This window comes from Dendropsophus ebraccatus, chromosome 3, assembly GCF_027789765.1.
Source record: "Dendropsophus ebraccatus isolate aDenEbr1 chromosome 3, aDenEbr1.pat, whole genome shotgun sequence".
NCBI lineage: Eukaryota > Metazoa > Chordata > Amphibia > Anura > Hylidae > Dendropsophus > Dendropsophus ebraccatus.
The window spans coordinates 153,234,189-153,257,361 of NC_091456.1; the positions used below are offsets into that span (position 1 = coordinate 153,234,189).

At 43.3% G+C, this 23,173-nt stretch overlaps 1 protein-coding gene across 3 annotated transcripts in view; it reads right to left on the reverse strand.

The window, feature by feature from the left end:
* Positions 1-533: 533 nt before the first annotated feature.
* CHD1 (chromodomain helicase DNA binding protein 1) overlaps positions 534-23,173 on the reverse strand; it is a 46,129-nt gene continuing 23,489 nt past the window's right edge. For all 3 annotated transcript variants that reach the window (XM_069962964.1, XM_069962965.1, XM_069962963.1), the window contains 15 exons: positions 22,943-23,116; positions 22,499-22,662; positions 22,259-22,300; positions 15,467-15,597; positions 15,144-15,282; positions 11,635-11,785; positions 7,474-7,593; positions 7,172-7,324; positions 6,460-6,693; positions 6,222-6,359; positions 4,265-4,443; positions 3,441-3,537; positions 3,281-3,332; positions 2,917-3,130; positions 534-2,056 (listed from right to left, as the gene is read on the reverse strand). In XM_069962964.1, coding sequence (XP_069819065.1) covers positions 1,699-2,056; positions 2,917-3,130; positions 3,281-3,332; positions 3,441-3,537; positions 4,265-4,443; positions 6,222-6,359; positions 6,460-6,693; positions 7,172-7,324; positions 7,474-7,593; positions 11,635-11,785; positions 15,144-15,282; positions 15,467-15,597; positions 22,259-22,300; positions 22,499-22,662; positions 22,943-23,116 — 2,346 coding nt within the window. In that variant the 3' untranslated portion in view covers positions 534-1,698. The remainder of the gene's footprint in view (positions 2,057-2,916; positions 3,131-3,280; positions 3,333-3,440; positions 3,538-4,264; positions 4,444-6,221; positions 6,360-6,459; positions 6,694-7,171; positions 7,325-7,473; positions 7,594-11,634; positions 11,786-15,143; positions 15,283-15,466; positions 15,598-22,258; positions 22,301-22,498; positions 22,663-22,942; positions 23,117-23,173) is intronic.

Below are 23,173 nucleotides of genomic sequence, written 5' to 3' on the forward strand. Positions count from 1 at the left end.
ACAAAAACCGAGGACAAGAATGATGCTCTTTCTGGATGATGACAGCTATGGGGTCGGACCTCTGCAATCTTAGTTATGCCGTATGCTGTGGATAAGGCACAACTACTCCAGATAGGAAAACCTCTTCAATCTATGTCTCTCACATTTAAGTCTGAACACGATTTATGGAGCTGTAGAGGAGAGGTTGCTGAGGTTAAGGAATAGAGATGAGCAAACCTGGAGCATGCTCGAGTCGATCCGAACCCGAACGTTCAGCATTTGATTAGCGGGGGCTGCTGAAGTTGTATAAAGCCCTAAGGCTATGTGGAAAACATGGATATAGTCATTGGCTGTATCCATGTTTTCCAGACAACCTTAGAGCTTTATCCAAGTTCAGCAGCCCCAGCTAATCAAATACCGAACGTTCGGGTTTGGATTAACTCGAAACGGTTCGCTCATCTCTATTAAGGAAGCATAGATCAGTGATGCCTAAGTGTAAGCAATGAGAGCGAATGAAGAAGCAACAACTAAAATAAGCTGGAGGAAGCCGACAATTCAGAAGTTCTTACACTTTAATTTCCATATATAGAAGAAATCTATATACAATCAGTGTGCATTTAAACAGTATATAAAGTCAATAAGTTTACTGGAAATCATACTGGCTGCATAGCACATTTGACATTATTGCCCATTTCTTAAAAAAAGGGAAAACAAATGGATTAACAATAAAATTTTGGCTGGTTTGGACAATAGAGCTGCTTGTCTGACAAGTTGCCTGGTTTTAAAACATTGCCTTTAACTATTTCAGGCTGCATAAAATTTCTCCAGGAATTTGTTTTACCCATAGATTCCATCACAACACTGACATTTGCTTAAAATGAAAAACAAAGTAAACCTATAAAGTGTACTAAAAACTGGAACACTACATGACATACAAATGGAATTAGTGTTCCCTTTCCCCCTTTTTTTTTTTGTACATTCTGAACATTTATTCCATCAAAACGACTAAAAAAATAAAAATAAAATATGTAATGAATATACATATATCCATACTTTATGAGAAGGCCTGAGTTGATGGGGAAAGGAACAGTCAAAGAAAGCCTGAGGAAGGAAGAAACATCCATTTAATTAATTTACAATAATTTACAGCAGTTTTTGTATAAAAAAAATATTACAATTGATCACATAAAAAAAAAAAAAAAAAAAAAAAAAAAAGGAAAAAAACTGGCTATTTTACACTTTTAGGTACAGGTTTTAAATATTCAAGCATATGATGAGAAGCGGCAAGGTGGTTGCAGTGTACAATGTAAACAAATAGCTTTGGAAAGTGAGTCCTTGAGAGCATTTCCCAGACAATAAAAGCCTCTCCAAGTACTTGCCATCGTGATCATAGGTCAACAAAGGTGTAAGTCATAGTTCAAAGATGTTTTTTTTTTAATATTTTTCTTTAATAAAATTCAGTCAAAACGGGCAGTGCTGAGGTCTCTGAAAGAGTAAACATCTTATAGTTCATAAAAAAAATGCCACATTTGCAGCACAGTGCAGCATATACCTTAAATACAAAAATATTCTCTGATCTGTGTGATACTAGACCTTGCATTCAGGAAAGTAGTAATATCTGCCCTGGGCAGATCCAGTCCATTTCTTTCAAGTCATGTAAGGCAATCACTGTGATAAATTTACGGAATATGGCTAATGTCCAGGACTGATGTCCCTGTGTTATGTTTTGCGGCCACTCCATAAATGTTCAGGAGTACTTTTGTGATCTGAAGAACATTCGAAAGGTGATCTACGACCTAAAGGTGATCTAGAATCATAAGGAGACCTCTGGTCCAATGGAGATCTTGGCCCACTACTAGAAGCTCTATGGTCCATCTGCCAGTCTGAATGGTACCGGTAATCCCTGGAAGATTTATGATGGCTGTAATCAGAACTGGATCGGTGATCTGAATGTAAACGGTGGTCAGAATGGGATCTGTGATCTGAAAGGGACCTGTCCTTTAAATTTCCTTCGTTTGACCTATGATCTCTGCTTCTGTGGTCATCCATTTTTCGGTGTTTGCTTTCACTGTGGTACCTAAAACACACCAAAAAAACCATAACTTACTATATTATAATTTAGCATTGAAAATAAAATCTAAGATTTAGGCACAAAACATAAAGCAAAACCACTGTACCAAGAGAGCTGCTGAGTCCTCTCTATGCGGCACAGCTATTTCTCATTCCCTACATTTCAAGGGGCAAAACCGATGCTGGGCTGTTTGCACAGTACACACAGGATTACCTTACCCCTTACTTCTCTAGCCAATCACAACACAGAACACAAGCTTCTCTGCTATGCCATGAGTTAGTACATATGACCTGTGTGTGTGTGTGTGTGTGTGTGTGTGTGGGGGGGGGGGGGGTTTACCGATGCACTGGCCTTGCAAGGTGCTATAAGAGCAGAAATGACAAACAGTAGCAGCAGGGTAACTAAGAAAAGAGGAATCAGTTATACTAAGCACTGACCTGATTCTTAGGGGCTAAAGGGGAAAAGTTTACACTGCAGCATTTTAGTCACATAGCAGTAAATACTCTGGTGTATACACAAGGGACAGCTGCACTAACTTTTATGGGTAGTGAGATGAAAGCTTGGTTTACTTTCTTTTCGGGCACAGTTTGGATCATAAAAACAGATTGTCTGCAGATCAACAGAAAAAGACCACCTGGTCCATCTAATCTGCCCTTTTAGAAAACATGGCTTCTTTCTTTCAAAAACCATACCACACCAGGCCAAAGTTTGTACTTAGTATTGCAATATTAACTGCAGCTTAGAATCAATACCAGATTGTTTGTGGCACTGTTTTGGGAGGTAGATAATAGTCATAGTTGATAAGTTATCATTTAGGGGTAAAACTCTTAGTTAATAAGACTGAAGTATTTGATGTGAACACTGACCTGTCCTGCTTGTAATGATGATCCCAGTCCCGATGGTCTTTACCGTTGCTGAAATTAGAATAAGGTCTTTTTCTGGAGTCGCTCTTCTTATAAGCATCACTGTGGTGTCTGTCCTTGTGATGGTGATCATGATATTGTGACAAATGACGGTCAGAGGAATAACTATCTCTGCTGCTATCATCGTGGTTTGTGTTCTCTTTCAACCTTTCAACATCTGAAAAGAAAAATTTTAGCTATTTTTCATACAGTCACCAAGTGTTATATGCAACAAAGTGGTAAAAATCTCATCTACATACTACTATACACAATATGGCAGCAAAAAGTGAGGGTGACCACTACATCAATTACTTTATTTTCTATTTACCTGGATGTCGAATGATTGTGTTCATGCTGCTGCTGACATTCTGGTCATTGTGCTGTCGGGAGAGAAAAAATACCAATGAAGTGACAAACCAACAGCCAATCAATTATTTGCTTGTCAAAAAAACAGGGCTGTGAATGGAGACTGGATTGTGCAGGATTACCTGAGATTCCTGCCGTTTCTTGATGGCGTGTTTGTACAGTTTGTGCAGTTTACGGGCATCAAATTCAGTAAACTTAGATACAAAAATCCATAAGTTCCTAAAGAAAAATAGAGTTACAGTCAATATCAGTCTCCTTCCCCCTTTGGCAGGAGAAGTCTTGTCCGTTACACCGGAAGGCACAATAGGCAAGACCTTTTCTGCTCCCCAGATAAGTCCTTTAAGACCTGAAATCTGCTTTTAAGGGAACCAATCAGCACAATTAGATGTTTATTGCAGCTCCCCTAGCATACTAGCCACGTCTGCAGCGTTATCTCTTACCTCAGGTAAAAACCTGTTTTATTGTGGCATGCAAGGCCAGGAGAAGGGACTGCAACTGGTCATCTGGGCAGAGAGCCGCCTGTGACTTGTCAGTGCACTGTGCGAGGGTGACTGACAGAGAGGCCACTAGTCTCTTTCTCACTAAGGTCTCTCTGCCTGTCAATCATCCCGCAGAGCGCACTAACAGGCAGAGAGCTGAGACTAGTCCCGGGTGCCTCTCTGCCCAAATGACTAGTTGCTGCCCTCAAGCACCACAATAAAACAGGTTTTTACCCAATGTAAAGATAACACGGCAGACGTGGCTGGTATCCTAGGGGAGCTGCAATAAGCAATAGGATGCAGCTGGGAGGCATATCAACAGTATCATGATGATTGGTTCCCTTTAATGTCAATTAACAGATTTATTCATCAAGTCGATGTTCTAAATTTTTTTTTTTTCTCCATATTATGACGTCTATTTTCCATTGAGTTCTATTGAAGAGGGGGAAAACAAACATTCCACTTACTTCCTCCACTGTTTTATTTGTTCCGGGTTTCCATACTCTTTCAAGCATTCTGTTATGTGATCCCCAATTTTTATCAGGCACTGCCGGGTGTGCTCAAGTTGCTCCCGCTCAGAAAGTCCTTTTTCTGGCCGATCCAACTGTTTTAATGCAGCCTTCACAGGTCTCATTCGCTCTTTACACTGTAAGACAACATGTTCTGTTATTCAAAGATATACTGAATAAACAATGCTAAGTAACTACTCAACAAGATGATGATTATTTAGCTCTTTAAAAACTGCTTATCTGTCAAAGTTTCCTTAAAGGGGTTATCAAGTGCTACAAAAACATGGCCACTTTCCCCCCTCTCTTGTCTCCAAATTCAGGTGCGGTTTGCAATAGAGCTCCATTTACTTCAATGGAACAGAGTTCCAAACCGCACCTAATCTGGAGACAAGTGAGGGGGAAAAGTGGCCATGTTTTTGTAGCGCTGGATAACCCCTTTAAGATACAAAATAATGAATGCCTAAGTCAGTGGCAGTATAACTTGCTTCAGAGGTGTATACAGCTTCTGTAGTACAGTCTCACATATATACAGAAGACGACTGAAGTCATAGTCTTTAAAGGGGTAGTCCACCCAAATTTTTTTTCTTTCAAATCAACTGCTGCCATGAAGTGACAGAGATTTGTAATTTACTTCTATTAAAAAATCTCAAGCCTTCCAGTACTTATTAGCTGCTGTATGCCCAACAGGAAGTTGTATTATTTCCAGTCTGGAGAGCAGGAGGGGTTTTCTATGGGGATTCGCTCCTGCTTTGGACAGTTCCTGACATGGACAGAGGAGGCAACAGAGAGCACTGGGTCAGACAGGAAAGAAAACACCACTTCCTGCTGGACATACAGCAGCTAATAAGTACTGGAAGACTTAAGATTTTTTAATAGAAGTGAATTACAAATCTCTGGCACTTTATGGCACCAGTTGATTTGAAAGAAAAAATTTTTGGGTGGACTACCCCTTTAAGCTCTAAGATGGACAAATTACTGTACACATGTACTAGTCGGAGCTGCATTTGCCACTAGGCACCTGAGCTTGGGAGTACGCAGCTTCAGTATGCAAAATTAGATTTTTTTTAAAAATCAGATCTTTAATTGACTTTTTCCGCTTATAACAAAGACAAAAATATAGTAAGACCACCTGCCCCATAATAACAATGCTCCGTAAACGGATCAAATAATAATCAGTAGAAAAGAGTACTATAAGAAATCATTCATGGAAACCTTAGTAACAGAACAGTGAAAACATTAACAATAAAAGCAATCCTATGAAGAAAAGAAAGGGTCCTATACACCCTATGCAGCAGGTAAAGCTGTGATAGTCTGTGAGACTCACTCATAGACAATAGAATAGCATAGAAAATGGCTCATTTCAAGAGACTCAAGCAACCTCAATCAACAATGGATGTGTAGGCACCTCTAAGGGTGTCTTAGGCCAATTTGTTTTTGGTTTAAAAGGAATACTCTGACCATTTAAAATTTTTGTCTCAGCAGTGACAACCCACTCAGCCAATCACTGTACACAGCTTTGTCCCGCTTCAGTGGGTTTACTGCCAAGACGAATATCAAAAGTTGCAGTAGGAGCCTTTAGCAGGGGACATGAAGATGCCATGGAAAGACACCAGGGGAGTGTGGTAAGATCAGAGTAATTATCTTTAAATAGCCGGAGTACTCCTTTGTGTGTGGGATAAGGATCGACAGTGAACCTGAAACCCATATATAAATTAAGAGGCATATTCTAGACATGTTGGCTGATCAGTAAACATTTCTATATGGTGAACTAGTTACTGTTAAACCCATATATAAGATTACCAGATTTCCCAGATTCACACTGGTTTCTAAGCCTGAACAAAACCTGTGTGTTCCACTAAAACACTAAAAGTAACACATTAATGAACACTGTAGTTTGATCAAATGTAAAACTCACAACACTGAAGGTCTTCTGATCAAGTTCTTCTGCCTCTTCAGAAATCGGAACAGGTTCACTACTTGCAGTAATGTGAACAGGAGTTTCGGCGCAAATATTTTTCTTTGATTTCTCTTTTTCTGGTTTCACATCATTTACCTATCCATAAAAAAGGCACAAATAGACAATATTTAGTGGAGGCCTGGCAAATAAGTGGATTAGAATATACTGTATACCAAGTACAGAGAATGTGATTTACCTTTTCTTCTTTGATCTCTTTTACTACTTCTTTAGTTTTTGACTCCTTTTTATCCTTCTCTTCTTTCTTTTCATCACGATCTTTCCTTTCTTTTTTTACCTCTTTCTTGTTCTCCTTTATTTCCTTCTTCTCTTCGGGCTCCTTTTTTGAAGGGGCTTCTGGCTCTGTCCTTTCCTCATTCTCTTTTTCAGCTTTAATTTTTTTACTGTTTGTTTTCACAGAAGCATCTTTATCCTGCAACAAGAGAACAATGTAAATTTCAAGGGCAATGTATATGAAATTGCACTATGTAACAAATGCACTGTTTTTACATTTTGTCAGGTGTTATTACAAGGGTTGGGTACAAACCAAAAAGAACACAGAAAAAAAGCAAAACACTAACAACCACAAACCAAAGACCACAGATGTAGTACATTTAAAATGGCATCAGTATTGCACCTGCATTTTAGTATAATGAATATGGATATGCAGGAAGCTGAATTACACTTCTAAAGATGCAAAATAGATTTAAAAAAAAAGAAAAATATATTCCTGCTATATATCCCTACCCTTGAACACTTGCCCAAACAACCCTTTTAAGACCCTAATTTAGTATCATATTCTTTATGACTATAAACATTTTGTTAGCTTTTCATGCTTACTGCAAATTTCCATTAGGTATAAAATAAAAAGATTTCCAGTCTAGCACATGGTATCCATTTGTTAAACTTGCCTTGTCTTCATCATCCTCATCCTCTTCTTCCTCCTCCTCCTCTTCCTCTGACTTTTCTGAAGTTGGCGGTGAGGATTCGCTTTTGACTTCAATTTTCACAGGTTTTACCGTTTTACTCTTCTTTGCTCTCGCTTTTCTCCGTTTTGAATTTCCCTAAGTAACAATTAACAGGTCAGGAAAAGCTAAACAACCAATGCACAAACTAATTTCTAAATAATTTCCCTTACCAGGACAAAGGCACTAAAACCCAAAACATATATGTTCTAATACGTTCTACAGATTTCCTATGGTAAAAAACTCACTCCTGAAAGTCGTTGTGCTTCTTTTTTAGCAAGGTCCTTGCTGAGAAGTTTTATGAGGTAGTCTGCTCTGGTCTGTAACTGCTTAGCCTGGGGCTTCTTATCTGGATCATCAGGCAATATCTAAAAATGCAAAATCACACTAGTTAATACTGCACTCACAAATATTAAATTACCCATAATTACTATGTACATACATGTTTTATAACATATATATTATACACACACACACACACACAGTGGGGAAAAAAAAAGTATTTAGTCAGTCACCAATAGTGCAAGTTCTCCCACTTAGAAAAAGATGAGAGGAGTCTGTAATTTACATCATAGGTAGACCTCAACTATGAGACACAAAATGAGAAAACAAATCACAAAAATCACATTGTCTGATTTTGTAAGAATTTGCAAATTATGGTGGAAAATAAGTATTTGGTCACCAAGATTTCTGGCTCTCACAGACCTGTAACAACTTCTTTAAGAGTCTCCTCTTTCCTCCACCCATTACCTGTAGTAATGGCACCTGTTTAAACTCTGTTTAAGACCAAAGAGCTGTCAAAGGACACCAGAAACAAAATTGTAGCCTTGCACCAGGCTGGGAAGACTGAATCTGCAATAGGCAACCAGCTTGGAGTGAAGAAATCAACTGTGGGAGCAATAATTAGAAAATGGAAGACATACAAAACCAGTGATAATCTCCCTCGATCTGGGGCTCCACGCAAAATCTCACCCCGTGGGGTCAAAATGATCACAAGAACGGTGAGCAAACATCCCAGAACCATGCAAGGGGACCTAGTGAATGAACTGCAGAGAGCTGGGACCAATGTAACAAAGCCTACCATCAGTAACACACTATGCCGTCAGGGACTCAGATCCTGCAGTGCCAGACGTGTCCCACTGCTTAAGCCAGTACATGTCCGGGCCCGTCTGAAGTTTGCTAGAGAGCATTTGGATGATCCAGAAGAGTATTGGGAGAATGTCCTATGGTCTAATGAAACCAAAGTGGAACTGTTTGGTAGAAACACAACTTGTCTTGTTTGGAGGAAAAAGAATACTGAGTTGCATCCATCAAACACCATACCTACTGTAAAGCATGGGGGTGAAAACATCATGCTTTGGAGCTGTTTCTATGCAAAGGGGCCAGGACGACTGATCCAGGTACATGAAAGAATGAATGGGGCCATGTATCGTGAGATTTTGAGTGCAAACCTCCTTCCATCAGCAAGGGCATTGAAGATGCAACGTGGCTGAGTCTTTCAACACGAAAATGATCCAAAGCACACCGCCAGGGCAACGAAGGAGTGGCTTCGTAAGCAGCATTTCAAGGTCCTGGAGTGGCCTAGCCAATCTCTAGATCTCAACCCAATAGAAAACCTTTGGAGGGAGTTGAAAGCGACAGCCCCAAAACATCACTGCTCTAGAGGAGATCTGCATGGAGGAATGGGCCAACATACCAACAACAGTGTGTGCCAACCTTGTGAAAACTTACAGAAAACGTTTGACCTCTGTCATTGCCAACAAAGGATATATAACAAAGTATTGAGATGAAATTTTGTTACTGACCAAATACTTATTTTCCACCATAATTTGCAAATAAATTCTTACAAAATCAGACAATGTGATTTTCTGGATTTGTTTTCTCATTTTGTTTCCCATAGTTGAGGTCTACATATGGTGTCAATTACAGACGCCTCTCTCATCTTTTTAAGTGGTGGAACTTGCACTATTGGTGACTGACTAAATACTTTTTTTCCCCAGTGTGTGTGTGTGTGTGTGTGTGTGTGTGTGTGTGTGTGTGTGTGTGTGTGTGTGTGTGTGTGTGTGTGTGTGTGTGTGTGTATACACACACACACACACACACACACACACACACTCACCGTCCACTTTATTAGGTACACCATGCTAGTAACGGGTTGGACACCCTTTTGCCTTCAGAACTGCCTCAATTCTTCGTGGCATAGATTCAACAAGGTGCTGGAAGCATTCCTCAGAGATTTTGGTCCATATTGACATGATGGCATCACACAGTTGCCGCAGATTTGTCGGCTGCACATCCATGATGCGAATCTCCCATTCCACCACATCCTAAAGATGCTCTATTGGATTGAGATCTGGTGACTCTGGAGGCCATGAGTACAGTGAACTCATTGTCATGTTCAAGAAACCAGTCTGAGATGATTCTAGCTTTATGACATGGCGCATTATCCTGCTGAAAGTAGCCATCAGATGTTGGGTACATTGTGGTCATAAAGGGATGGACATAGTCAGCAACAATACTCAGGTAGGCTGTGGCGTTGCAACGATGCTCAATTGGTACCAAGGGGCCCAAAGAGTGCCAAGAAAATATTCCCCACACCATGACACCACCACCACCAGCCTGAACCGTTGATACAAGGCAGGATGGATCCATGCTTTCATGTTGTTGACGCCAAATTCTGACCCTACCATCCGAATGTTGCAGCAGAAATCGAGACTCATCAGACCAGGCAACGTTTTTCCAATCTTCTACTGTTCAATTTCGATGAGCTTGTGCAAATTGTAGCCTCAGTTTCCTGTTCTTAGCTGAAAGTAGTGGCACCCGGTGTGGTCTTCTGCTGCTGTAGCCCATCTGCCTCAAAGTTGGAGGTACTGTGCGTTCAGAGATGCTCTTCTGCCTACCTTGGTTGTATCGGTTGGCTATTTGAGTCACTGTTGCCTTTCTATCAGCTCGCACCAGTCTGCCCATTCTCCTCTGACCTCTGGCATCAACAAGGTATTTCCACCCACAGAACTGCCGCTCACTGGATGTTTTTTCTTTTTCGGACCATTCTCTGTAAACCCTAGAGATGGTTGTGCGTGAAAATCCCAGTGGATCAGCAGTTTCGGAAATACTCAGACCAGCCCTTCTGGCACCAACAACCATGCCACGTTCAAAGGCACTCAAATCACCTTTCTTCCCCATACTGATGCTCGGTTTGAACTGCAGGAGATTGTCTTGACCATGTCTACATGCCTAAATGCACTGAGTTGCCGCCATGTGATTGGCTGATTAGAAATTAAGTGGTAACGTGCAGTTGGACAGGTGTACCTAATAAAGTGGCCGGTGAGTGTATATATATTACATGCAAACATACATACAGATTGTCCCATTCACAGTATGCGCCACTTCAAAACAGTTACCCATTAAAAATGGTGGCATGGATATTTTACCAAGAGTGTATAAAAATCCACATACGGGGTAAAAAAAAACAACAAAAAACATGCCACTTGCTGAGGCATTTCTGTTTTCGTGCAGATACTGCTTTGGTTTGTAGGAAAAAGATTAGCCCTATTGTATGGGGGCAAATTCATGACTGATACAGTTTTGATTTTAGGCAGATTTATAAATCTGGACCAGCGAATCTTATGTCAAGTAGCTGCAGATTCTGGAGAGGCACGGTCATGTGGATGTTCAGTGGGATCGACACGGAGAACAAACACAGTATGTAAACAATGTTACTTCTAGGTAAGAACAGAGTGCTTCTGTAACACACTACCTGCACAGAACCCTTGTTCTTGGAATCAGCACCTAGCCATCCAAAGTTGTTTCACATTAATTGTCTAAGGGTCATAACACACCTTGATGGAAAATCCCCACTCAACATTTTAATAACCTTTATCTTACTATGATGTGAACTCGCTTACTTGTTTCCAAGACATGTTTGTGGGGGAATGTCTCGCTTTAACCAGGTGCAAAACAACCTACTTAAACATAGCAAGGAAACATGTAGGAAACCTACCTGGCAAAAAACAAAACAAAGCTGGCATAAAAAATAGGCACACAGGAAACCATAGCTGCATGGCACACAATGGTAAACTGCTCTTAGTATTGGAAACAGGTCAACAGTAACAAGTGCAAAACACATAAAAACTCTCCTGGCATAAAGATGCAGTCATAATAAAATACTGCGCTAATTAAAATTCCCTAATATATTTCCACGGCCATCGCTAAGAGCAAAACAGTTTCAGCTTTACAGTAAGGAGGTTGTGGGAAAATGTAATGCTGTCAGTTCATTACTTGTACAACAAACAACGCTGCCAATGCCTTTGGTTCCTGTGGGTGATAGTGGGGACTAGGATGGGATCCAATTTTCAATTTTAGACAACAACTTATGTACACCACTAAGAGGATTTTTTTTTTTTTTTTACCTTTTGTGTTAAGTTGAGGTCAGGATCCATTTTAATCATTTCCCAGCTGCCATAACCATACTCATAGATACCAATTAAAAGATTTGAGTCATCTTCTTTGCTCCAGTCAATGTCAAAGTGTGCTGCCTTTGTGTGGCATGGAATAACGTATCTAAAAATGAGAAAGGAAAAGTATATGACAAGATATACATAAAAATGCTAAGGAACTCTGCATTCTAATCAATCTAAAGCGTACTTGCCACCGCAAATAACTTTTGACATATCAATCATGTCATTGCTGAGACCCGCTCTGATCAGGAGATATAGCCGGGGAGAGGACATGGCAGCATGATCCACTCTCCAGCCGCTCCCTAATTCCATCAATGGCCAATTATCGCTCCGTGGAATAAATACAACGATCAGCCAATGACAACAATCATCAGCTAATCGTTGATATAGGTCTGAACCTATAATCGCTGGGCGCCGACCGCGCATCGCTACGTGTAATAGCGGTGCGTGGCCAACGACTGACGATTTACATTACCTGTAATGGTAAGGTCTTCTCCCCGGGTCCCGCGCGCTCCAGCTTCAGAGCGGCCTGTCTGAGCTCACAGGATGGGACTATCGCGGCCAGTGATTGTCTTAGCGGCCTGTCAGCTGAGACAGGCCGCTCTGGAGCTGGAGATGCGTGGGACCCAGGGAGAAGCAGACCGCAAGAGGAGCCCTGCAGCCTGGATAGGTAATGTATATAGTTACAGCAAGGGCTGCAAGGACATCAGTAACAATGTCCATGCAGCCCTTGTTAAACGATAATCTGGCCCTGGAATGTTGTTTACCCTTAACCCCTTAAGGACCGCGGGCGTACATTTACACCCCCGCTGCCTGGGCTTTAAGGCAGAAGGACGTAAATGTACGACCTGCCGGGGTCCCGGGCTACGGAACGGGTTTCACAAGCTGAGCTTGCCCCATAGCAGGTGAGGACCGGCTGCTATCTGCAGCCAAGCCCTCACCCTCAATGGTGGGCCGCTGCGCCAATAACCTTAACCCCTTAAAATATAAGTCACCGGAGGATCTCCGGTCACTTAGCGAGCGGGACCCCCGCAGCGTGTCTGCGGGGGTCCCGATCGCATTTTCTGACTGCCGGAGGTCTTCTCCTTACCTCCCTGCAGTCCCCGGATCGGTCATTTGATTCAGCCTGCCACAGGCAGGCTCTATCAGAAGATCACAGATAACACTGATCCCTGCAATGCTATGGCATCGCAGGGATCAGTGTTACTGATCTAATGTATGTATGTGATAGTTCCCTAAGGGGGAAATAAATAAATAAATGTTTTACAAAATGCCCCAAAGCCCCTTCCCCCAATTAAAGTGAAAATCACCCCCCCTTCCCATTTCATACATTAAACACATAGAAAGTAATAAAGTTAATTAACATATTATATACCGTAGCGTGCGTAATCGCCCGATTAAAATAAAACAATACTATTCCCGCAAGGTAAACGGCGTGAACAAAAAGATTGCTTTTTTTAAATGACATTTTATGTATAAAAAAAAATAATAAAAAGCGATCAATACATTTGATCTAGAAAAAAAAATTATTAATAAAAACTAGAGATAATGGCGCAGAAAATGAAGCCCCATACGACCCCGTAGGTGAAAAAATAAAAGCGCTATAGGAGTTACAATAGGGCCAATGTAAATATGCTTATTTGCAAAAAAAAAAAAGTTTTACTGCTAATAAAAATGGTAAAATCATAGAAAACCTAGTAAACCTGCATATCACTGTGTTCAGACTGACCTATAGAATAAAGAAAAAATCAGTTTTACCGTTAAGTGCATTACATAAACATGGAGACCCTCAAAATTTGCGGAATCGCATTCTTTGACCCAAATTCACCCCATAAATGATATTTTGGGGGTTCAGTCATTCATTTTATGGCTGATTGAAAGATGCCATTACAAAGTACACCTGCTCCTGAAAAAAAACAAGCCCTCACATGGACTTGTAGGTGGAAAAATGAAAGTTATGGGTCTTAGAAGGCGAGGAGGAAAAAACAAAAACGCAAAAGTGACAATTGGCCCGGTCCTTAACCCTTTAAGGACATGGCCCATTTTCGTTTTTACGTTTTCGGTTTTTCCTCCTTGTGTTTAAAAGGTCATAGCACTTGCATTTTTCCACCTAGAAACCTACATAACCCCTTATTTTTTGCGTCACTAATTGTACTTTGCAATTACAGGCTGAATTTTTGCATAAAGTACACTGCGAAACCAGAAAAAAATTCAAAGTGTGGTGAAATTGAAAAAAAAAAAACGCATTTCTTTTATTTGGGGGAAATGTGTTTTTACGCCATTCACCCTGGGGTAAAACTGACTTGTTATGCATGTTCCTCAAGTCGTTACGATTAAAACGATATATAACATGTATAACTTATATTGTATCTGATGGCCTGTAAAAAATTCAAACCGTTGTTAACCAATATACGTTCCTTAAAATCGCTCCATTCCCAGGCTTATAGCGCTTTTATCCTTTGGTCTATGGGGCTGTGCGAGGTGTCATTTTTTGCGCCATGATGTGATCTTTCTATCGCTACCTTGATTGCGCATATACGACTTTTTGATCGCTTTATATTACATTTTTTCTGGATTTGATACGACCAAAAATGCGCAATTTTGCACTTTGGGATTTTTTTGCGCTGACGCCGTTTACCGTACGAGATCAGGAATGTGATTAATTAATAGTTCGGGCGATTACGCACGCGGCGATAGCAAACATGTTTATTTATTTATTTATTTGTTTACTTTTATTTAAAACCTGGGAAAAGGGGGGTGATTCTGACTTTTATTAGGGGAGGGGGCTTTTTACTATTAACAACACTTTATTTATTTTTTTTACACATATACTAGAAGCCCCCCTGGGGGACTTCTAGTATATACACTTGGATCTCTCATTGAGATCTCTGCAGCATAGATATGCTGCAGAGATCCATGAGATCGGCACTCGTTTGCTTTCGGCTGCTGCAGCCGAAAACGAACGAGTGCCGAGCCGAGGACGGCGCCATCTTGGACGCGTCCCCGGCCGGCATCAGTAACGGAGATCGCTCCTCCGGGACAAGGTCCCGGAGGAGCGATCTCCCCCACTAGACCCCAGGGAAACGTTGCCTCCGGTAATCGGAGGCAGCTGTCAACTTTGACAGCTGCCTCCGATTAGCTAATTAGCGGGCACGGCGATCAGACCGTGCCCGCTAATAGCAGCGGTCCCGGGCTACTCGCGGCACCCGGGATCGCGGCACTTCAAAGCGGGGCCGCCGCGCGGCCCCGCTTTGAAGTGCAAGTGAGGACATATGACGTACGCATCCGTCCTATGTCCTTAAGAGGTTAAGGCCATTTCAGGCACGGTCCTCAAGGGGTTAAGCCAGTTGGGGAGTGGTTTGTGCTGCACATCCTCTCCCTGTCTCAGTGGGGAGACCCCAGCAATTAGTTGATTATCAGAATCAGTACATACTGTAGATAATTAACTTAGTGTTACACACCTTTTTCTATCCTCAGCATCAGAAGGAATAGATTTATGTAATGGAAGCAGCTCTTCTTCGTGAGAACTGACCAGCTTTGCATTAACTTGTACCGATGAGATACGGAAAGTTGGTCCTTTCATCTTTCCTCTTCTTCCACCTAGGACAAAAGAATAGAATCTATTTTAATCTACGGCATAGCCATTATTGACTACAACCAGTGTATAAACTATTACCAGCAGACGAAATTCATCTAATAGACATAAGTGTGTTAAAAACCTCTTACAAAATAAGTACATACTAAGATGATACTTTGTCTTTTACATGAGATTAATTTCACATACCTGCCCTATCGCTGCCAGAAGAACTATCTTTCAGAGCTTTGATACAGCCATTGTGCACCAGTTCCCCAAGTCTACGGAGGTCAATTTCTGATTTATCCACCAGCTCTGCATCGCGAGCTATCGCATCTAACCTAGTATAAATAAAATTTTATACAAACATTAATAGTCATAAAAAAAATATTAAACAGTAAATTATATCAATTGGTTAAAATGTGATCATTGTGTGGATTAAGGGACTAATAAGACAATTTTGTGTTGTCCAATACTTCAAGTAACTGAACAGCAGTAAATGTTATGTGGGGGTGATTATTAATGAAGCATTAAATCCACTGTCACTTCAGTGGTCCCACCTGGCCTTCTCTTATTTTCCTACTAAACACTGGCTGGTGATGCTAGTGTGTACAACACAAGTCTGCTAAAAGGGTTATGCAGTCTTAGAAAAAACATGGCTTTGTTAAAAAAAAAATGGCACCACTCTTGTACTCGGGTTGGGTGGTGTTTTGCAGCTCAGTTTCAAAGAAGTGAATGGAGCTAAATAGTTATACCACACACAACCTGAGGGCAGAGGTGGCGCTGTTTCCCATAAAAACAAGGGCTTTTTTTCTAGCCCTGGATAACCCCTTTAAGGTCAGTGATTGGATGAACAACATTTCTCGTGCGTCTTATTGGGGGACACAGATACCATGGGTATAGGCTGCTGCCACTAGGAGGCGCTGACACTAAGAGAAACAAAGGAAGTGACTCCTCCTGAGCAGGATATACCCGCCCACAGGCACTGAGCTAAACCAGTTTTAGCTTAGTGTCAGTAGGAGGCAGACACAGGTCTGGGTTCTCCAGACCAGTTTCTTCCTTTATGTTTAGTTAGTTAGATTTTCTTTTTCCTTCTAGGTCTTATGGATTCTTGGGCACGGTGGGTAATCTAGACCCACCCTGATCCCCCCACTATGCGACCAGGGAACAGACCATAAATATAGATGGACTGTCTACCCTCGGTTGCCACCGGCCGGCAACGTGACACCAGGGCCCCAGATCAGTCTGACTATCTGGTCGCCTTTCTGCGGACTCTGTATCCGCACAGCCCCTTCCCGCCTCGCCCCCCAGAGCTTGGCGCGTAAGGTGAGGCACCCACCGGCTGAAGACGACAATGGTGAGTATGTGCTCCTATATAGGTGAGTATATTCCCCCTGCCCTCCCTCCCAGGCCGCCATTTTACTCCACATAGGCAGCTCTCCCTCTCCAGTCACTTGCAGCCCTCCCCAGGCAGATGCTCCTCTCCCCTCAGTCGGTAGCAGGCCAGCCCTCTCCACCATTTTATTTTTATTAGTGTGTCTCTCTCTCTGGGTGCCACTGTGAGGGATGTTCCTCCCCTGACTGGGTGCTGCGCAGGCCGCAGCTTCCCGCACTTTTCCTTTTCATGTGGCTCTAGAGACCATACTAAAGGATGCTCCGCCCCTTTTCCCTAAGCCCCGCCCCTTACCGGGTGCCGCGGCATCCTGTCCCTTTTTTTCCCTATATTGTGGCTCTCCAGAGTACACACAGGGCTACCTCCGCCCCCTCCTGATATGCCCCGCCCCTTTTCGGGCGCTGCGCGGCCCTCTTCATTACTTCTCATTATGTTTGGCTCTCACTGGAGCCTGCTCTGGGGATGCCCCGCCTTCTCAGGTAAGCCCCGCCCCTTCCGGGTGCCGCGCGGCCCGGAGAATTGCGCCTTTTTTCTTATCTGTGGAGCCTGCACTGGAATGCTCCGCCCCCTCCCGGCAGGCCCCGCCCCCTTCGGGAGTCGGGTGGGCCTCAGCATCCCACCTTAATCTTACCTGTGGCTCTCGGTGGAGCCTTCACAGTAAGATGCTCCGCCCCCTCCCGGTAGGCCCCGCCCCTTTTCGGGTGCAGCGCGGACCGTGGCATTCCCCCTTTTGGCTCTCTCCAGAGCCTGCACTGAGGGATGCTGCTTCCCCCTCCCCCTGCCATGTGTGTGTGTGCGGTCTCCTGATGGAGCTACCACACACACTGCCCTTCTATTCCAGCAGCTTGGGACACTTGATGCATCTCTCCTGCCACCTACTGGTGGAAGTGGTTATTACACCATTACATATATGAGAATGGCTTGCATCATGTTTTATTATGGCCAATGTTCCATATAATGTTCCAGCAACCCTTGGTCTGCAGATCCAGCATTTTTGGTGCTGGTTGACACCTCTGTGTCAGATTTTATATATATAAGATTACATTAATACTTATATACACACACTCTGGTTCCCCTCCAACCACATACGCACAGACATATTCCCCATCACCATACAGTGTTTCTGTGCCCTCAGTGAGATCCTCTGCTACATGGTGTCACGAGAAGTTCATGGAACCAGACACGTTACCCGCTATCCAGGTGGTGTATCTGTGCTCTGAGCAGAACCCTCTGCTACATGGTGTCACGAGATGTTCATGGAACCAGACACATTACCCGCTATCAGGTGGCGTATCTGTGCTCTGAGAGCCCTCTGCTACATGGTGTCACGAGAAGTACATGGAATCAGACACGTTACCCGCTATCCAGGTGGTGTATCTGTGCTCTGAGCAGAACCCTCTGCTACACGGTGTCACGAGCAGGACACGGAACCAGACATGTTACCTGTTTCCAAACAGTGTATCTGTGTTCTGAGCAGAACCCTCTGCTACACAGTGTCACGGTAAGTACACGGAACCAGACACGTTACCTGTTTCCAGACAGTGTATCTGTGCTCTGAGCAGAACCCTCTGCTACACAGTGTCATGGTAAGTACACAGAACCAGACACGTTACCTGTTTCCAGACAGTGTATCTGTGCTCTGAGCAGAACCCTCTGCTACACAGTGTCATGGTAAGTACACAGAACCAGACACGTTACCTGTTTCCAGACAGTGTATCTGTGCTCTGAGCAGAACCCTCTGCTACACAGTATTATGGTAAGTACACGGAACCAGACACGTTACCTGTTTCCAGACAGTGTATCTGTGCCCTGAGCAGAACCCTCTGCTACACAGTATTATGGTAAGTACACGGAACCAGACACGTTACCTGTTTCCAGACAGTGTATCTGTGCCCTGAGCAGAACCCTCTGCTACACAGTGTCACGGTATGTACATGGAACCAGACACGTTACTCGTTGACAAACTATCTCTGAGCAGAACCCTCTGCTACATGGTTTCACAAGCAGGACATGAGACCAGACACATTACCGTTCCTAAGGGGACTACTGTGTTCTTGAGGCAGAATCCTTTGCTAAATGATGTCGCAAGCAGGACATGGAACCAGACACATTACCTATTACTATGCTGTGTTCCTGTGCTCTCACAACAGAACCGTCTGCTACATGGTTTGTTAGACAGGTTATGGGACCAGACTCATCACCCATTGCCAGTCGTTGTTCCGGTGTTACTCAGAGCTTCCAGTCCTGTCACTCACATCACCCATTAGCGGGCGGTGCTTCAGACCTGCCTCTCATCTTCATGACATAGATTCCTTTACTACATGATGTCACAGACATAGAACTGGACATGTTACCCCCTCCCAGGTGGTGGTACAAGGTTATTCAGACCTCTCCCCTCTGCTGCATGATATGGCTCCAACTACATTACCTGTAGTTCGGTGTGCACAGATTGTGGTATTCTGTAATACACCACCTTCAGGTTTGCTCACTATCCTGGTGATGCTGGGCAGTTCTCGTATCCAGTCCTCATTTACATAGGGACACAGTCCTGATCTCTTCCCTGCTCCCAGGGCACACACTGTAGGCTTCTGTTTACAGGTCTGACCAGGCACGTTACCTGTTTCCAGTCCAGGTATTTGTATCTCTTGAATGCTGGTCTTCTGTTACTTACTGCTTGCAGCTACTCTGCTCGTGTTACCCTGTATATTACCTTTCATCCTCGTAGGACTTCCATGATCTGTGCCTGTCACTTCAGGGGATCATCATGGGGTAACTTGTTACTACACCATGTTGTCTTCTATATGTTTCCACTAACAAGTCTCATTACCTGCTCTCAGGCAGCGTAACCTTGTTGTATTCCTCTTGGGCTGTATCCTTTCTAAAGCCCAAGCATCCTGCTACATGTCCCACTACACGAGGTACAGAACCCCTCGCTTTACCTGCCCCTGGACTGTTGGACTCTCATATTCTGGTCCTCTGAGTGGCCGGCAGCATACAGATCCGGTCACTATTTCATCCTGGTACTGTCAGGGTAGTTCTTCTGTTCTTTGTCTGGGCATAACTACCATGTTCTGGCATTTGTCTCGCTGGCTGTTCCCCAGTAGTATGGCTTGAATTGCTTAGGCCGTCCCCTCTTTGATCTGGATGAAGTGAGGCCTCTCTGCTCCTCAGGTAAAACAGTAAAGGGTTTCTTCTACCCCTGGTGTATGTAGGACATCAATTGCCTACATGTCTATCACAGTGCTACTTTAGGACTTCTCCTTCTGCATCTGCCTATGGCCAACATGGCAAGTATTTAGTCTTCTCTCTTAGGCAGCTGCAGTCTCACAGGGTGAGGATTTCCTGTTTACTGCCTGCACTGTTTCTCTACCGTCCTAAGCATAGGTGTATGGTCTCTTCGTGGTCTAGCTTCTCCAGGTGTCCTTGCTTGGCCATATGGACTATGAAGCATTGCTCTCAGTTCAGGGTTTTGCAGTGCTCCCGCTTACACCATTACTCCTTCTCCCTGGCTTAATGCACTGTTGTGCACGACCCCCCCATCCTGGGTTTGGTTTTTTACCACTCAGTCAGAAAATCTTCAAGCAGCCCTTCCCTCCTCCAGGAGGATGGAATATTTAGTATAAGTATCCTCCTGAGGACTGCTATTCCGTAATAGCTTCTTCCGACAGGCAGGTGTGGGTTTCTGACCCTCACTGGCCTCTATGAGCACTCCTGCTTGAATTCCTTGTCCTTGGTCTTGTTGTTGACTGGCCATCCCCCTCCCTTATGTTGTCTCCCATGTGGATTCCTTGAGAACTTAATCCCTTAACGGTTTCCTCTCCTTGGAAACAGGGTTGTTCACTGGCCCATTCTGGCAGGACTTACATTTGCTGTTCTGCTCTTACCAAGCAACGTCTCCGCTCACCCCTTTGAGGCGTTGGTTTCTGGATCTAGTTTACATATGGACTCTAGTCTATGTATTACCTGTTGTGCCCATTGTCCTGTGACAACTCCCATGCCCATCAGCCTTACCTTGACCTCCCTTGACAGTTTTCTTCTGGGACTCCAGGCTCTCGAGTACCTCTAGGCTTCCTTGGAGCGGAGTGTTTTATATGATCAACCTCCTTTCTAAGGCTCTAACAGCCCATGGAGTTGTTTTTTCCCCGGCTTACCGGCTTTCCTCTGCTCCTCTTTTCTGCCGGGCACTGCGGGGTACCAGGTACTACTGTACTCCTTCCAGGACAACTTACTCAAGATTCTGATCTTGTTTTTCCTTCCTCCAGCTCCTTCCTTCCCTGGACTGCATTATGCTTGGACAGCTTTATTCTTCTTATTAACATGTGTTTCTCAGATGGGATAACTCATGTCATAGGCCATGGCTTCTCTTGTGCTCAAGTTTTGTCTTCTCAGTGAAGACTGTACTCCTGGGCCCATGGAGCTTCCAGCCTGGCCATTCTTCCCAGCTCCATAGTCAAGGACGCAGCTTCTCCTGCATCTCATGTGGCACCTTCTATGAGAGACGCTCAGTCCTCTCTCTCCTTTATTTGACGCCTTAGACCTCTATGTGCCATGAAACATTTTCCAGTCTCTCCCGTCATGGTTGTATTTGCTTTTTATTCTGTTCTACCTCAGAGTAAGTCCCTGCCGCCTGTGGTCACCCACTTGGCTGGGCGTCTGCTTTTTTTTTTTCCCCCACATCTAGCCTACTAGTTCTGTTGGACTCGATGTTACATCATGTTGCTGGCTTCCAGGACGGACACAACCCACTCTGTCTGCCGTGCAGCACGTTGCTCCAGGGACTAGACATTTTTTCCTTTGCTGCGGACCTGTAGGGGTTTTCTCTGATGCATTCAGCATCATCCCTTGCTCTATTCCTAGTTGATGGTTGTGTTGGTGCTATTCTGTGCCTTCTCACCAAGCGCTCTTGTCTAGCGGTTATCTTTCCCACCCCATGGACTGCTTTTGGACGTCCCATGGTATCTGTGTCCCCCAAGAAGACGCACGAGAAAAGAGGATTTTTTACTCACCGTAAAATCTCTTTCTCGTAGTCTTCATTGGGGGACACAGCACCCACCCATTTTCTTTTGGGGTTTTTCCTCGGTATGGTAGTTTTCTCCGTTTTTGGTGTTATTCCTACTTTACCTGTTCTTGACTTCTCCTACTGCTCTTGTACAAACTGGTTTAGCTCAGTGCCTGTGGGCGGGTATATCCTGCTCAGGAGGAGTCACTTCCTTTGTTTCTCTTAGTGTCAGCGCCTCCTAGTGGCAGCAGCCTATACCCATGGTATCTGTGTCCCCCAATGAAGACTACGAGAAAGAGATTTTACGGTGAGTAAAAAATCCTCTTTTCACTGCTATGGAAAAATATTTGATCAGTAGGAACCACTTGGGCGGCAGCGGATTAAACAGATGATTAATCAATTTATGTTATACATTTATATAAATTTTAAATATATGGACATTTACAAATAAACAAGGATTTCGTTCGTTTGAGCAATTTAGGTAAAGCAGATTAGAAACAAGGGCTCAGTCTCTCCTTCTAGTCTGAACTTTAGTACCACCATATAACTGGGGTCAAGTTTTATGTCACTACCTAGTAGCTGAAAGAAATAAATGGGAGTAAGCCATTACCTTTCCAGAGGTCCGCCAAATTTTTTGTAACTCTTAATAAACCTAGGAAATAAGAGATGGAGATTAGAAAATGCATGTAATATCTGTGTAATATCTGAGCAGTGCAGCAATATAAAAAGTTTTGACTATCAGCAAAAATAGTAAACCATATTTTATAGCTATTTGAAACCTTATGTCCATGATCAGATTTATTATGGCCAACACCTTTAAACATATGCTGTGCAGACAGATTATTCATACCTCCGTATCTCAGCATCACTAAAACCTTTAATATTCTCTCTGGGAATAGTCCTTGGCCGACCTCGTTTCTTGGGTCGTTTTCTATCAGAGCCTGAATCACTATCATCAGAACCAGAATATCTTCTATTCCGACTTCTTCTACCTTCGCTCCCATTAAAGCTTGCCTAAAATTCAGAAATTATTCATGAAAAACAGTACAACAGTCTATAAAAGCAAATAGTAAATAGTTGCAGTTCTACAAAAAAGGGGAAATAAGGGGGGGAGCCATACTCGCTACTCTCTACTCCAGCACAGTCATAGCAGTGGACTGCCTTGCGGAAGTACCCAATGATGGACAGTCCAATGCTGGACAGGCAGAAGAGTGGCTTTTGCCTGTGTTAAACCAGGAGCAGGCAGAAGAGGAGTCAATAAGAGACTTAAATCACTCTCTAAAACCAGACTCACCTGCTTTGCACAGTTCCGCATCCTGGGAAGCAAATAGATTTCTTGAAGCTCTTTCTGTCTTTCCTCTTCCTCCATTCTTCTTCTCTGGTCCGAGGGTATAATATCTTCCCACGATTTCGAATTTCGATCTGGCTCCACAATATCATCCTCTTCCATCGTTGAAAAGTTGGCAACCTTAAACAAATAATTAATCCTGTTTCAGAGAAAAGTCTCGTGTGTAAGTGAGAAGCA